This window comes from Equus caballus, chromosome 12 (assembly GCF_041296265.1).
Source record: "Equus caballus isolate H_3958 breed thoroughbred chromosome 12, TB-T2T, whole genome shotgun sequence".
Classification (NCBI taxonomy): domain Eukaryota; kingdom Metazoa; phylum Chordata; class Mammalia; order Perissodactyla; family Equidae; genus Equus; species Equus caballus.
This window is the reverse complement of record NC_091695.1, coordinates 11,252,769-11,265,195: the sequence shown is the minus strand read 5'-3', so window position 1 is coordinate 11,265,195 and position 12,427 is coordinate 11,252,769. Positions and strand designations below refer to the sequence as shown.

Here is a 12,427-nt window from a genome sequence, read left to right as displayed (position 1 = left end):
ACAAGCTTCAGAAACAGAACTGTGTGGATGCTCATTGCTTGTGGATTGCAGATGACTTGGAGAACTGAGCTGACAGTAATATTTTTCTAATAAATTGGTGATACTGCCAGATCACTGATTTTCTACGTTGTTTTACAGAAGACATATTTAAAGTAGCCCTTTCTAGTAATCATTTTACCTTAAATGGATGGTTCGTGAAATTGACATCCTAGCCTGCTGACGGCTTATAACCTGAGAATATTTGGGATTGGTTCATTCATAGGGTGGCAGTGAAAGCTGGTTCACAGATAGCAACAATGCCATCGCCTCTCTGGCTTTCCACCCTACGGCTCAGCTCTTGCTGATTGCCACTGCCAATGAGATCCACTTCTGGGATTGGAGTCGACGGGAGCCCTTTGCTGTGGTGAAGACAGCTAGTGACATGGAACGGGTCCGGTGAGTGCTCTGCCCACCAGCGATGTCTGGCGTAGAACTAACATGGTAGACAACCTTTACACTTGCTGTCACTTCAGGAGTCAGATAGTTATCCCTGCTGAGGGCAGGTTGCTATTCCTGCTGCTCCCCTTATATTTTAAGCAGCTGGCCAATCAGCTGAGAAGCAGTTCATTTTGTTTATTTTAGCTGTTCCTTATTGGCCTCCCCTTCTGGTCTCTGGAGACCAAGGTCATTAGAATCTTTTTTAGGTTCAAAGCTATCTGGGTTTGGGATAGAGCTCTTTTTTGGGGAAACCCGAAGGTGGGTAGCTTGGTGGATAATTGCTCATCCCTGTTTATTAAACTGAAAGATGGAAATGTATGTATGAAATGGGCTAATTGATATTTGGTCCTCAAGATGAAACACACATTGCTTGAATTAAAGTTGATACGTTGTTTTTCTTTGATCCTATTGGTATTGCAATTGGATATAAGCTAATTTTCTAGTCTCAGCTATGTCACTTGATGCTGAGACTGTTGTCAGCACAACTCATGCTTCTTGCCAGTGTGACTGCAGTGTGAGGGAAGAACCGAACCTGTGGCAGAGGGAGGATGTGTTCTCTGCTTTACTGTCATGACGAGTCTTAGATATGAGCAAATGTGTGCTTAATGTAGCTGCTTCCTGGGATGGAAGCCTAGATGGTTCTTGAAGTTATTTTTGTGATAAATATTCTCTTCTTCTGGCAAGTGTGAGGAGGTAACAGGAAGTATTGAGCCTTATTATTTTAGTCTGTTTGAAAGTTTCGAAAGTCCCTAGCGTGAAATGGATAACTTGGTAACCCCACAGTTATCAGTGATCGCTATATATTTGAACACGTTTGCTCTTCTCTGTTAACATGATCTCTCCGTGTGTGTTTCTGTCTGTGTTTTCCTCTGTGTTTTCAGTCTAGTAAGATTTGATCCTCTTGGACACTACTTACTCACAGCAATTGTTAACCCCTCTAATCAGCAGGTAAGTCAGCTGTTCCAACTCCATCTAAACTGTGGGTTATTTTCTAAACTAGTGCTCTAATTCTGATTGTATTGGACTTTCATTTTCAATGCCCAAGTGTTTCTTTCTACTCAAGATTCAAAACCAGCTTCAGACTATCTATTCAGAGTTACAGCCATAATCTTGACAGGGGTGTCAATTCTGAAACCCCCAAATGATCGCCTCATTAGAAGTAAGCAGGCAGTGTTGGGTAGCTTGTCATTCATTTGCCTCTGGCTGGATGGCATTTTGCTTCCCCTCAGTGATTCCATGTCATGGAGATGCCTTTTCTAAGAGAGATGGTTTGCCAGCTGTACTCGTTCGGAAATGTTGCTAATTGGAAGCGAATATCTTATGGTCATTCTGAACCTGAAGTCAGTGGGTTCTCAGTGCTTCTTGGGTAGAGTCGTTGCTGTCTATGAAGGTGGTTTCCTTGGATGATTATCAGTAGTTACTTTTTCCTGATTTACCTGGAGGTTCTGCCTAACTGCCTTGCTCTGCCCCTGCCCCACCTTGGTCCACGTTGCAGGGTGATGATGAACCAGAGATCCCCATAGATGGAACAGAATTATCCCACTACCGTCAGCGTGCCCTTCTGCAATCACAGCCAGTTCGCCGGACGCCTCTCCTCCACAATTTCCTGCACATGCTGTCCTCCCGCTCCTCTGGCATCCAGGTGGGAGAGCAAAGCACAGTGCAAGATTCTGCTACCCCCTCACCCCCACCGCCTCCCCCTCAGCCCTCCACGGAGCGCCCCAGGACTTCCGCTTACATCAGGCTCCGACAGCGGGTCAGTTACCCCACAGCTGAGTGCTGCCAACACCTTGGGATCCTGTGCCTTTGCAGCCGCTGCTCTGGCACTCGAGTTCCTTCCCTCTTGCCACACCAGGACAGTGTCCCCCCTGCTTCTGCCAGGGCTACTACTCCTTCCTTTTCTTTTGTACAGACCGAGCCCTTCCATCCCCCGGAGCAGGCCTCGTCAACGCAGCAGGACCAGGGCCTCCTGAACCGGCCGTCTGCCTTCAGTACAGTCCAGAGCAGCACTGCCGGCAACACGCTCCGCAACCTCAGTCTGGGTCCCACCCGTCGTTCTTTGGGAGGCCCTTTGTCTAGCCACCCTTCTAGGTATCATCGAGAAATAGCTCCCGGGCTGACAGGATCTGAGTGGACCCGGACAGTGCTCAGTCTGAACTCCCGCTGTGAGGCGGAATCCATGCCCCCGCCCAGGACCAGTGCCTCTTCGGTGAGTTTGCTGTCTGTGCTGAGACAGCAGGAAGGTGGCTCTCAAGCATCTGTGTACACTTCAGCCACAGAAGGGAGGGGTTTTCCAGCGTCAGGGTTGGCAGCTGAGTCAGATGGAGGGAATGGCTCCAGCCAAAACAACTCAGGCAGCATTCGCCATGAGCTTCAGTGTGACCTGAGACGCTTCTTTTTGGAGTATGACCGGCTTCAGGAGCTGGACCAGAGCCTGAGTGGGGAAGCCCCGCAGAACCAACAAGCCCAGGAAATGCTCAACAATAACATTGAATCTGAGAGGCCAGGCCCCTCCCACCAGCCCACCCCACACAGCAGTGAGAACAACTCCAACCTGTCCCGTGGCCACCTGAATCGCTGCCGTGCTTGCCACAATCTCCTGACCTTCAACAATGATACACTGCGCTGGGAAAGAACCACACCTAACTACTCCTCTGGCGAGGCCAGCTCCTCCTGGCAGGTCCCCAGTACCTTTGAGGGCATGCCGTCAAGTGGCAGCCAGTTGCCACCTCTCGAGCGGACTGAGGGCCAAACGCCCAGCTCCAGCAGGCTGGAGTTGAGCAGCTCTGCTAGTCCACAGGAGGAGAGGACTGTGGGGGTGGCCTTCAACCAGGAGACAGGCCACTGGGAAAGAATTTACACCCAGTCCAGCAGATCTGGAACTGTATCACAGGAGGCCTTACACCAGGATATGCCTGAAGAAAGCTCCGAGGAAGATTCACTTCGGAGGTGAGCAGCTCTTTCCTGTCCTCTGCATCCTCTCCTTTTCTCCTTCTGTCTCTTCCTTCAGTCCTGTAGATACTGTGGCTGGTCTGGAGTGTCTGGGACCCACGCATCTGGTTCTGATCTCCTAGCTTCCATTGCATCTTCTTGGGAAATCTGGCCTGGTGGCAGACAGAGAGGAGGGGGCCTGGCAGTGTGAGTCAGTTGGCTCTGCCAGCTCCTTTTCTGGCTAAGCTCATGTGACTTTTAGCCTTAAAGTAGAGTGTCGGTTACGTTAGAGAGGCATGAGGAGGTGGAACCATTGACTTTCTCTGCCCTGCTTCCTGACCTTCTTGAAGGATTGTATGTGCAGGACTAGTTATTAAGAAAAGGTCCCAGAGTGAGTGCCTAGGAATGAGTAGTAAGAGAGAACCCTGCTTGGGTCACATTACTGTGTTGGCTCTTCTTGGATTGCGTTGCTTTGGACAACTGTGTTTTCCTCTTAAACCTTATCTTTTGGAACATTGCAGCTTGACAAAGGGGAAAAGAATACATATATATGTCAAGGAAAGTCCATATTTTCTTAGAGATACCTATTTTTTGGACGGCCAGGTATTTTCTTAGTTAAGAGTCTTTGAGTAGATCTTCCAGATGGACATTCACCTCGGGGTGGGGAAGAAGAATAATGCATAGAAGGAGGGCCTGTCCATACTTGGATCAGCATCCCAGGCAAGTCTTTCATGGAAGGAACAGAGTGGGTGTAGTTGATTGCCTGCCGCATGTTCTGTGTATGGCCGTGTGCGCATCTATCTTGATTTATTAGGGACTTCTTTCTGTCATTCTGTAAAGGTCAAATCTAGCGTAATCACCAACTCCCAGAATATGCCTGTTGGATCCAAACAGCATATTGCTCTGCATTACATCCTCTGTTGAAGCAACTGAAATTTTTCTGACATAAGCTTCTAACAAGGGTGAGAATATGGATTGTGCACATAGTGTACTTGTTATTTTGGGAGAATCCTTTAGAGAGTTACCCATTAAGTATTTGTTGAATGGTTACAGTTTTGCCACAGTGCTAGGCACTGTGGGAATACAAAAGAAGCATAATACCTGGTTTTTGTCCGCTGGGAATATACAATGCTATTGTAGAGGCAAGACTTATTTACGTGCAATTATATAAAAAATGTAGATGACCCCAGTGCTTCATTGTATGGTACTGAGATTAAATGTCGTGTAATTTCAGAGAAAAGGAAGTGTCATCAAAGAAGGCTTTACAAAATCAGGTCTTGAACGATGGGTAGGATTTAGAGAGGGGAAGACCTTTTTATTTTAGGGGAACAGCACATGCTAAGGAAGGAAAGGGCATGGTGTATGTAAGACAGTAGGCGGTTACTAAGGGCAGTTGCTAAGGGGAGCAGAGGGAGACTTGGTTAGATGTGAAAGATAGACGGAGCAATAGAGGTGGTTACTGTGCCCATATGATTGAGGCCAGTTCTGGATTAACATCTCCTAAATGCCTGACTTTGGAATAGTTTGCCTTGCATAATAGCCCAAATCGGGAGCCTGGGACTCTGTTCTTCCTCTTTGTCAAGAGAAGTGAGAAGGCAGCAAGCAGAGTGCCTGACATATGGTAGGCATTCATAAGTTTATTAAAGGTAGCCATAGAAGGACTGTCTTCAGTTACTGCTCTGAAAGCCAACCACGGTGGCAGTGGGCTTCTGGTCAGCCTTGGGCCATCCTCTTCTAGCTCTGCCTCTTCTTGGGTGGTTCTGAGAAATACCTGAGTGGTTTAAACCAAAATCTACTGTTTGATAATAATTTGAGATACCAATTACTGAGGGCCTGCCTGTGTGTTGTTAGGGACTGTGTTCTTGCTTTGCAGCAATTATTTCTAATTTCCACAATAACTCTGTGCAAGGCAGGTATTAAATTTCCCATCATACACTTGAGGAAAGTGAGACTCAGAGAAGTCGAGTTTCTTGTTAAAGGTCCTGCAGTAGGTTGCCGAGTAGGGATTTGAACTCTGGTCTGCGTGACTACAGATTTTTCCAAACTGCCTTCCACGGTGTATTCCTTAACGTGATGACTTCATTTTTAGGTGAACTGATTTTTATTTATTTTTCTTTTCTTTTAATGTTTTATTAATGGAAATCTTCAAATATATAACATTGAAAAGAAAAGTATAATAAATGAACTATACCTATTACCTAACTTCAAAACTTACCAACACTTGGCCAGCCTTCTTTCATTTATATCTATATCCCTCATGCACTCCTCCCACACAGAAATCATAATAATTTCATCTGAAAATACGCCAATACGTTTCTTTAGAGCAATGCTGTCCAATACAACTTTCTACAGTGATGGAAGTGTTCGGTATGTGTGCTGTCCAGTATGGTGGCCGCTGGCCACAGGTAGCGCTATTGAGCATTTGAAATGCAGCTAGTGGGATTTGAGGAGCTACATTTAAATTTTTAAATTTTAATTAAATATATATAGCCACATGTGACTAAAATATTAATAGTCACTTCTTAATAAAGTAGGCCATTTAAAACCCAGAAACTACTAAGGATCTACCACAAACTTCTGTAGACAAAAAGTAGTATGTTTGTGGTTTAAATTTTAAAAATTCAAGAATTCAAAAATGTGTATTGTAGAAAATGAAGTCCCTGTGTTCTTGCTGTAAATAATTTTATCTGTATGCCTTTTTTCTTTTAAAATATACAAATGCATGGTTCTCACTGTAAAATAGTGTATTAATACAGTAGTTACATTATTTTTGGAGTCACTTTTAGATGAACTAGACTGAGATGTGCCAGGAGGGCTGATAGCCTACTCAAAAAATGAGGTATACTGTAAAATATTGTAAGTGCACACCCTTCGATGGTGGGCTGCCACTTCCTCATAAGTTGAGTGGCTGCATTCCAGTGTAAATCACTAGTACAAACAGATGCTAATTAGCATCTTCTGCTACCTTCTAAAGGGGCCCATCCTTTCTAGCTGATGAGCCGGCCCTTGCTTGGATTTCCCCAGCAGGTGTCACTGTTGGGCTGTTGCTGCCGCTGGGCTAGTATGTCAGGGAAGAAAAGATGTCCTAAATGTATGTGTATGTCTACTTGAAGGGAGACGGTTTATTCTTTGACCTTGTAGTGGGAGATAGACCGAGGCGGCGTGTTTTTATCCTTGGTGCTGCTGATATAATTGTAGTGTTTGCAAATAGTAGAGAGTATTAAGCACAAGTGTCTTTCAGTACAGCTCTCTGTTGCCGAGTGGTAATAACCAGTTCACAGTTTGTCCCCTTTGGCCAGTGGGCAGTGGAGCGTGAGCTGTCTGTGTAGTCTGACTCCAGCTTACAACTTAGAACGTCAGTGGCAGGCCCCTTTGCTCCACCACAAGACACTTCTTTTGGGGTCTGATAGCCCAGGATCTAGCAGAAGACGATCAGGGTATTGTGGCTCTTTGCAGCAGGTGTCCCATGGGTCTTAAAAAGCTAGTATTAGGGAAAAGAGAAAATTATTTAAATGGCATCTTAAAACTGGAGAAAACTTAGAGTTTGTGTAGTCCAGCCTCCTTTTTTTTTTTTTTTAGAGATGAGAAAACTTAGATGTAGAGAGAAGTGCATCTTTAAGAGCGTCTTCAAGAAGTGCATTTTTAAGAGGTGACTGTAGCAAAGGTGAGATTTGAACCCCTGGGTCCTAAAGAGGGCAGTCTTTTCTCCTCTTCATTTGAAACTCCTTTCACACAAGAGTTTTCTCCATCAAAACCTCTGTTGCTCCTGTAGATCATTGCCAAAGGGGGCTCTTCAGTCAGCTCTCTGTAAGAAATTGGAGTTCTGAGATTGTTTGTAATTAGTGTCTCAGGTAGAAATGTAATCAGCACATTTCTAGGGCTACAGGAGAAACGTAGCTTTAGTCTTTTGCCTATAGAACTGCGTTGATTAGTCCTTTTAAATTTAGAAATGTTAGAAAAGTTTACTGTTAAAATCTCAGTAACTGGGAGCTCAAGATTGGGCTGAATCTTCCCCACTTCCGTTGTTTCTGCATTCCTTCTCCAGGTGGGTACCAAGGCCTTGTGCCTGGAGTATTTAGTAAGGTCGTGTTCTGAGAGCTGTTTTTTGATCTGTACTTTTCCCTAATGAAAGATGAAGATTGGGACAGACATTGATGGTTATAGCATGAAATTTGGCTCAGAACATCGAAGGTTCGAATTGGAAGCCCTCATTAGATTTCTGAGATTTTTTAGACTTTTGTGAAGGAGTTGCTTTGGCATTTAGAGTGATCTGAAGCCTCTTGAGGTTTCATGGGCCAACTTGTTTGATGCCTCAGCTCTGGTCACATGGGGATTCTGTAGGCAGCTCTCAGCAGAAACGTCATTGATGAAGGGGAATAAATGGCTATGTCTGCAGGACTAGTCATAGGTCCCTAAGTGGGAGAAGGTGACCTGGAAATTAGGAGAGTACCTAATCAGGAAATTAGGAAAGTATACGGAGCGTCCATCTTTAGTAGTTTTCCTGTGCCAATGACCTAACTGAGCCTGAAGGGTTTATATATCTAAAATTGCTCCCATTTGCTTTGGACGAGGAGTATACTCACTTTATTATTCAGAACCTAACGCAGCTGTCACTTTGCCTTTGGGAAACCTTCCCTGACTGCCCCAGATAATCACTTTCTCTTTTTTGCTGCTTGTGCACTAGATATAGATACTTCCTTGTAGTATTGCACCCGTGACAGAAAAGAATTTGTTTCCCTTCTGTTAGTGAGCTCTCTGAAGGCAGTGATTGTGTCTATATCCCTACTATACCTAGAACACTACCTAGCACATAGTAGGTGCTCAGTACATGTTAGTTGAACAAATGGAATCGAAATTACATCCCCTGTGATTGCGTATGCAATGTAAATCCTTTTTGGCTTTTTTAGTAAAAAAAGAAGAAAAGACCCATTATTACATCGCATCCGTTAGTCTCCTAGAGAGTTGTCGGCTCAGTCACTGCTTGCTGAATAAGTGAAGTGGCAGTACCCAGGCGGTACATGCTGAATAAGTGAAGTGGCAGTACCCAGGCGGTACATGGACGACACCTTCCATGCCTTGAGCTCAGGTGACCTAGAATTTGTTCCTCTGATATCTCCCGTTGTGCCGTGTTTTTAACTTGTGTGTTGGTTGTCCTGCAGCCTGTAATAAGTCTTGTGCACCTGATCAGCTGTCTTTCATGTTGTCTCCCACTGACAGCTTCAGGCCCGCACAGTCCTTCAGTGCACTGGCATCATATGCAGCTTCCTCTGGGGACCATTGGCTGGGCATCTCCGTGATATTAATGTTTCTGCCAGTCAGCGCTGCTGTTGCTTTTTCCTCCTTAAACACTGTAGTCTCAATGATGGAATGCTTGGTCTTGATAAAGTCCAAATTAGATATGAATGAGCCAAATTAAAAGTGAAGGTTCTACTTCCCGTTGATGCTTTGTGTTTCTTTTAGTTTCTCTGGAAGGCTTTCACTGAATTTGTTTAGAAGTAGGATATTTTGGGTTTGAGGAAGTGGGTGCTTTCACCTTTTTTCATTTTGGGACCTCAGCATTGTTAGAATGAATCTTTTTTAGTTTTGAGATGATTTTAGGTTCTTTTGGCAGGGGAGGGGTGTGTGTGTGTGTGCGCGCGCACAGAATCCTTATGTTAAGAGAGAGTTTTGCTTTACCTTTAATTATGCTCCTAAAAAATTGATGGAATTGTTGTCTTTGGTGTTCAAATTACAATAAACTCTTCCTAACTTTTGAGTTCTCAGAAGTGTGGCATTTGAGGACAAAGAATGGGGAAGAATCTACAACCAAGAGAATTTAATTTGTGGAAGGGCAAATCATGAGTTGTTCCTTCTGAGAAAAGAAAGAGCCAGGTATTGAGAAATCCAAAAGGAGACAAAGCTGATGGTGGCGTTAAGCAGCTTAGTTGTAAGAGAGGTAAGGGAATCTGGGGAGGTAAACCCAGGCCTTAGAGCAGGGAGCTGAGGAGTACGGACAAGGGCTGCCCGTGCGTGAGCCTGGCTCTTACAGTAACCCTGGGAATCGGGCTGGTGAAATAATTACTCTGATTGATCCGTTCATTCATTCGTTCATTCATTCAGTTAACAAATATTTACTAAGCACCAGTAATGTCTCTCATTCTAATGGGAGGAAAACAATAAACAAATCAATAAAATATCTAGTATGCCAGGTGTTGGTAAGTTCTATGGAGAAAAGTAGTAAAAAATATAGGGGGTGCTGGGGTGGAAGTTTGCAGTGTTAAATAGGGTCATCAGAGGAAGCTGCTAATGTGACATTGGAGCAGAGACCTCAGGGAAGTAAGAGAGTAGACTCTGTAGACATTGGGGGCAAGGGCATTCTAGACAAAGAGAAGGACAAATGCAAGTTCCCGGAGATGTCTGGCTGGAGCACAGCAAAGGATGAAGTGACAGAAGATGAAGCTAGAGAGGTAATGGGGACCAGATTATGCAGGGCCTTCTAAGCCATTTAAGGGATTTTACCTCTTACTCTGAGTGGCTTGCGAAGCCGTCGGAAGTGGAGTAGCATGATCCTATATTTTAAAGGATCACCGTGGCTGGTAACTGAGAATAGACAGAAGAGGCTTTGCTAAATAGGGTAAATTAAAGTTAGGCCAACATCACACACTTTTAGATTAATTTATGCCTTGAGACTGTAGTGAAAACCAGAAGGCGAGAGTCAGTGATTGTGTCAGAATTAGGAAGGCCTTAAATATTTGGATGAAGAAATTGCTAAAGAAATAAAGACATAAAGCCTCTTAGCAGGTGTATCTTCTGCAAGAAAGCCCTGCCAGTAACATCCGCCATCCTACAAACCATAATGGCATATTACTGAAACTGCGAGGGAGGGAGAGCCTGAAAAATTTGTAGTGGGCAAAGGGCTCATCAATGGAAATTTTGAGATGCCTATTTCTTCTGCGGACAAAACTAATATGAATCCATTTATAAAAATTCGAACATTATAGAAATGTGTGATACAAAACGTGAATGCCCTCTGCAGTGCTAACCACTGGTAGCAGTTTGTCTGTGAACTCCAGAATTTTTTTCTACAAATGAAAACACGTTTTTTCTTTATTTGTGAAAATGGGATCATACTAAATCCTGCTGTTCCAGTATTTACGTATTTTGCTTAATATGTCATGGACATTTTTCCGTGTTGATGTGTATAGATCTGCCGCATTCTTTTTAACAGTGGCATAGTATTCCAACAGTTGGACGCACTATAATTAACCAGTCTCCTGTTTCTGGGTTTTGCTTCCACAGACAAGGCTGCAGCATCTTGTGTCCTTGTGCAGGGGTTTCTAGTAGAGGATGAATTTTTAGAAGTACAGTTGCTGGGGCTCAAGAGTATGAACATTGTTCATGATAATTGAAAATTAATTGTATAGTGTTCGTCATTACTAATTTAAGATGTTTAAAATGATATTTTGTGTTTCCTATTCCACTTTAGTGAATGTAATTTCATAGGTATTCATCATTTTATAGATTGAGATTCCTGATGCTGTTTTTATTTTCTCCCGTAAAGGCTTAAGTTTCTTCTTAAGTAGTTAATTCTGCTACCACTGGGATTTTCAGGAACCTGCTCCAAGGTTGAGAAGGACTTCTGTTTTCTTAGTTCTAAGTATCTGCCACCTGGAGGTGTTGGTGTCCTTTTCTTCCCCAGCAGCCTTGTATGAGGGAGACATAACCTTGCTTCTGTCTTTGACATTCACTTACTAGCTCTGGGCCCCCTAGTCTTCTGGGTCTTGTTAAATGATTGGGGAAATCCGGGCATCTCTTGCCCCATCATATGGCAGTAACATTTAGCTGTTTGACTTATTTATCTTCAGAGGTAGTGAGAAAACTCATTTCTCTCTTTGGCAGCACGAGGGTGAGGATGAGGTGGAAGGGAGGTACCATTGCTGTTAATCTTTTTTCACCTTCACTGCTCACCTGTCCAACTAGGTCACTCGATATTTGAACCTCTTTGAATTCTGACTGTGATCCATGGCTGTATCCTCTGGATCAGGGATTGGCAAACGTTTTCTATGAAGGGCAAGATAGTAAATATTTTAGGTTTTGTAGGCTGTACCGTCTCTGTTGCAGCTACTGAACTTTGCCGTTGTAGCATGAAAGCAGCCGCAGACAATATGTGAGTGAGAACGGCTGTGTTCCAATAAAGCTTTTATGGACACAATGTGATTTTCATTTCATTTTCACATGTCATGAAATAGCCTTTTGATATTTTTCAGCTATTTAAAAATATCACAAACATTCTTAGCTCCTGGGCTGTACAAAAACAGGCAGCAGGCCAGATTTAGTTTGCCAATCCCTGCTTTAAAATGTGAATGTGGGGCCAGCCTGGTGGCGCAGCGGTTAAGTTTGCACATTCCGCTTCGGCCATCCAGGGTTTGCCGGTTTGGATCCCAGGTGCGGACATGGCACCGCTTGTCAAGCCATGCTGTGGCAAGCATCCCATGTATAAAGTAGAGGAAGATGGGTGTGGATGTTAGCTTAGGGCCAGTCTTCCTCAGCAAAAAGAGGAAGATTGGTGGCAGATGTTAGCTCAGGGCTGATCTTCCTCAAAACAGAAAAAAATTGTGAATGTGATTTGGAAGAGAGGTGCTGTGGTAATAGAAGGCATTGTGATAATGAGGGCCAGGAGGAGGTGGTAGGGCGCTCCTGCACTGTTCTCTGTCTCCATACTTTGGACTAGATATCCTAAGTATTGGCCCTTAGAAGATTCTTTGCTGGTTAAGAGCAGGTCTAAGTGCAGAGAGTTGCTTGTTTCCTCTGCTGTCTGCCCTGAAGCAGGGTTTTCCAGCCTCCGTCTGTGTCTGTCCTGGGAATTGTTGGTAGTGAGGAGGCTTGCCCTGGTGTTGGGACGGTGTGAGCCTCCACGTCCTCCCGGCAGTGTGCTTGACGGACAGCCAGTCCCCCATGGCAGGTCACATGAGCACCTGTTAGGCTGAGCTAAATGATGCCCCATCAACTCTCTTTCTGGGGCTGAATGGTCTAGAGCAGG

The 12,427-nt window shown here is 44.3% G+C and overlaps 1 protein-coding gene across 32 annotated transcripts in view; it reads left to right on the top strand.

Moving 5' to 3' along the window:
* The window catches only part of AMBRA1 (autophagy and beclin 1 regulator 1), a 157,876-nt gene that overhangs the window by 30,188 nt on the left and 115,261 nt on the right, over nt 1–12,427 (top strand). For 15 of the 32 annotated variants that reach the window (XR_011423858.1, XR_011423860.1, XR_011423859.1 and 12 more), the window contains 3 exons: nt 263–435; nt 1,359–1,425; nt 1,973–3,426. Coding sequence is in view for 28 of the 32 variants with exons in the window: in XM_005598071.4 (XP_005598128.1) it covers nt 263–435; nt 1,359–1,425; nt 1,973–3,426 (1,694 nt within the window). In the remaining 4 variants the exon portion in view is untranslated. The remainder of the gene's footprint in view (nt 1–262; nt 436–1,358; nt 1,426–1,972; nt 3,427–12,427) is intronic. The other 17 variants (XM_001489791.6, XM_070229421.1, XM_070229423.1 and 14 more) reach the window with 2 other exon arrangements.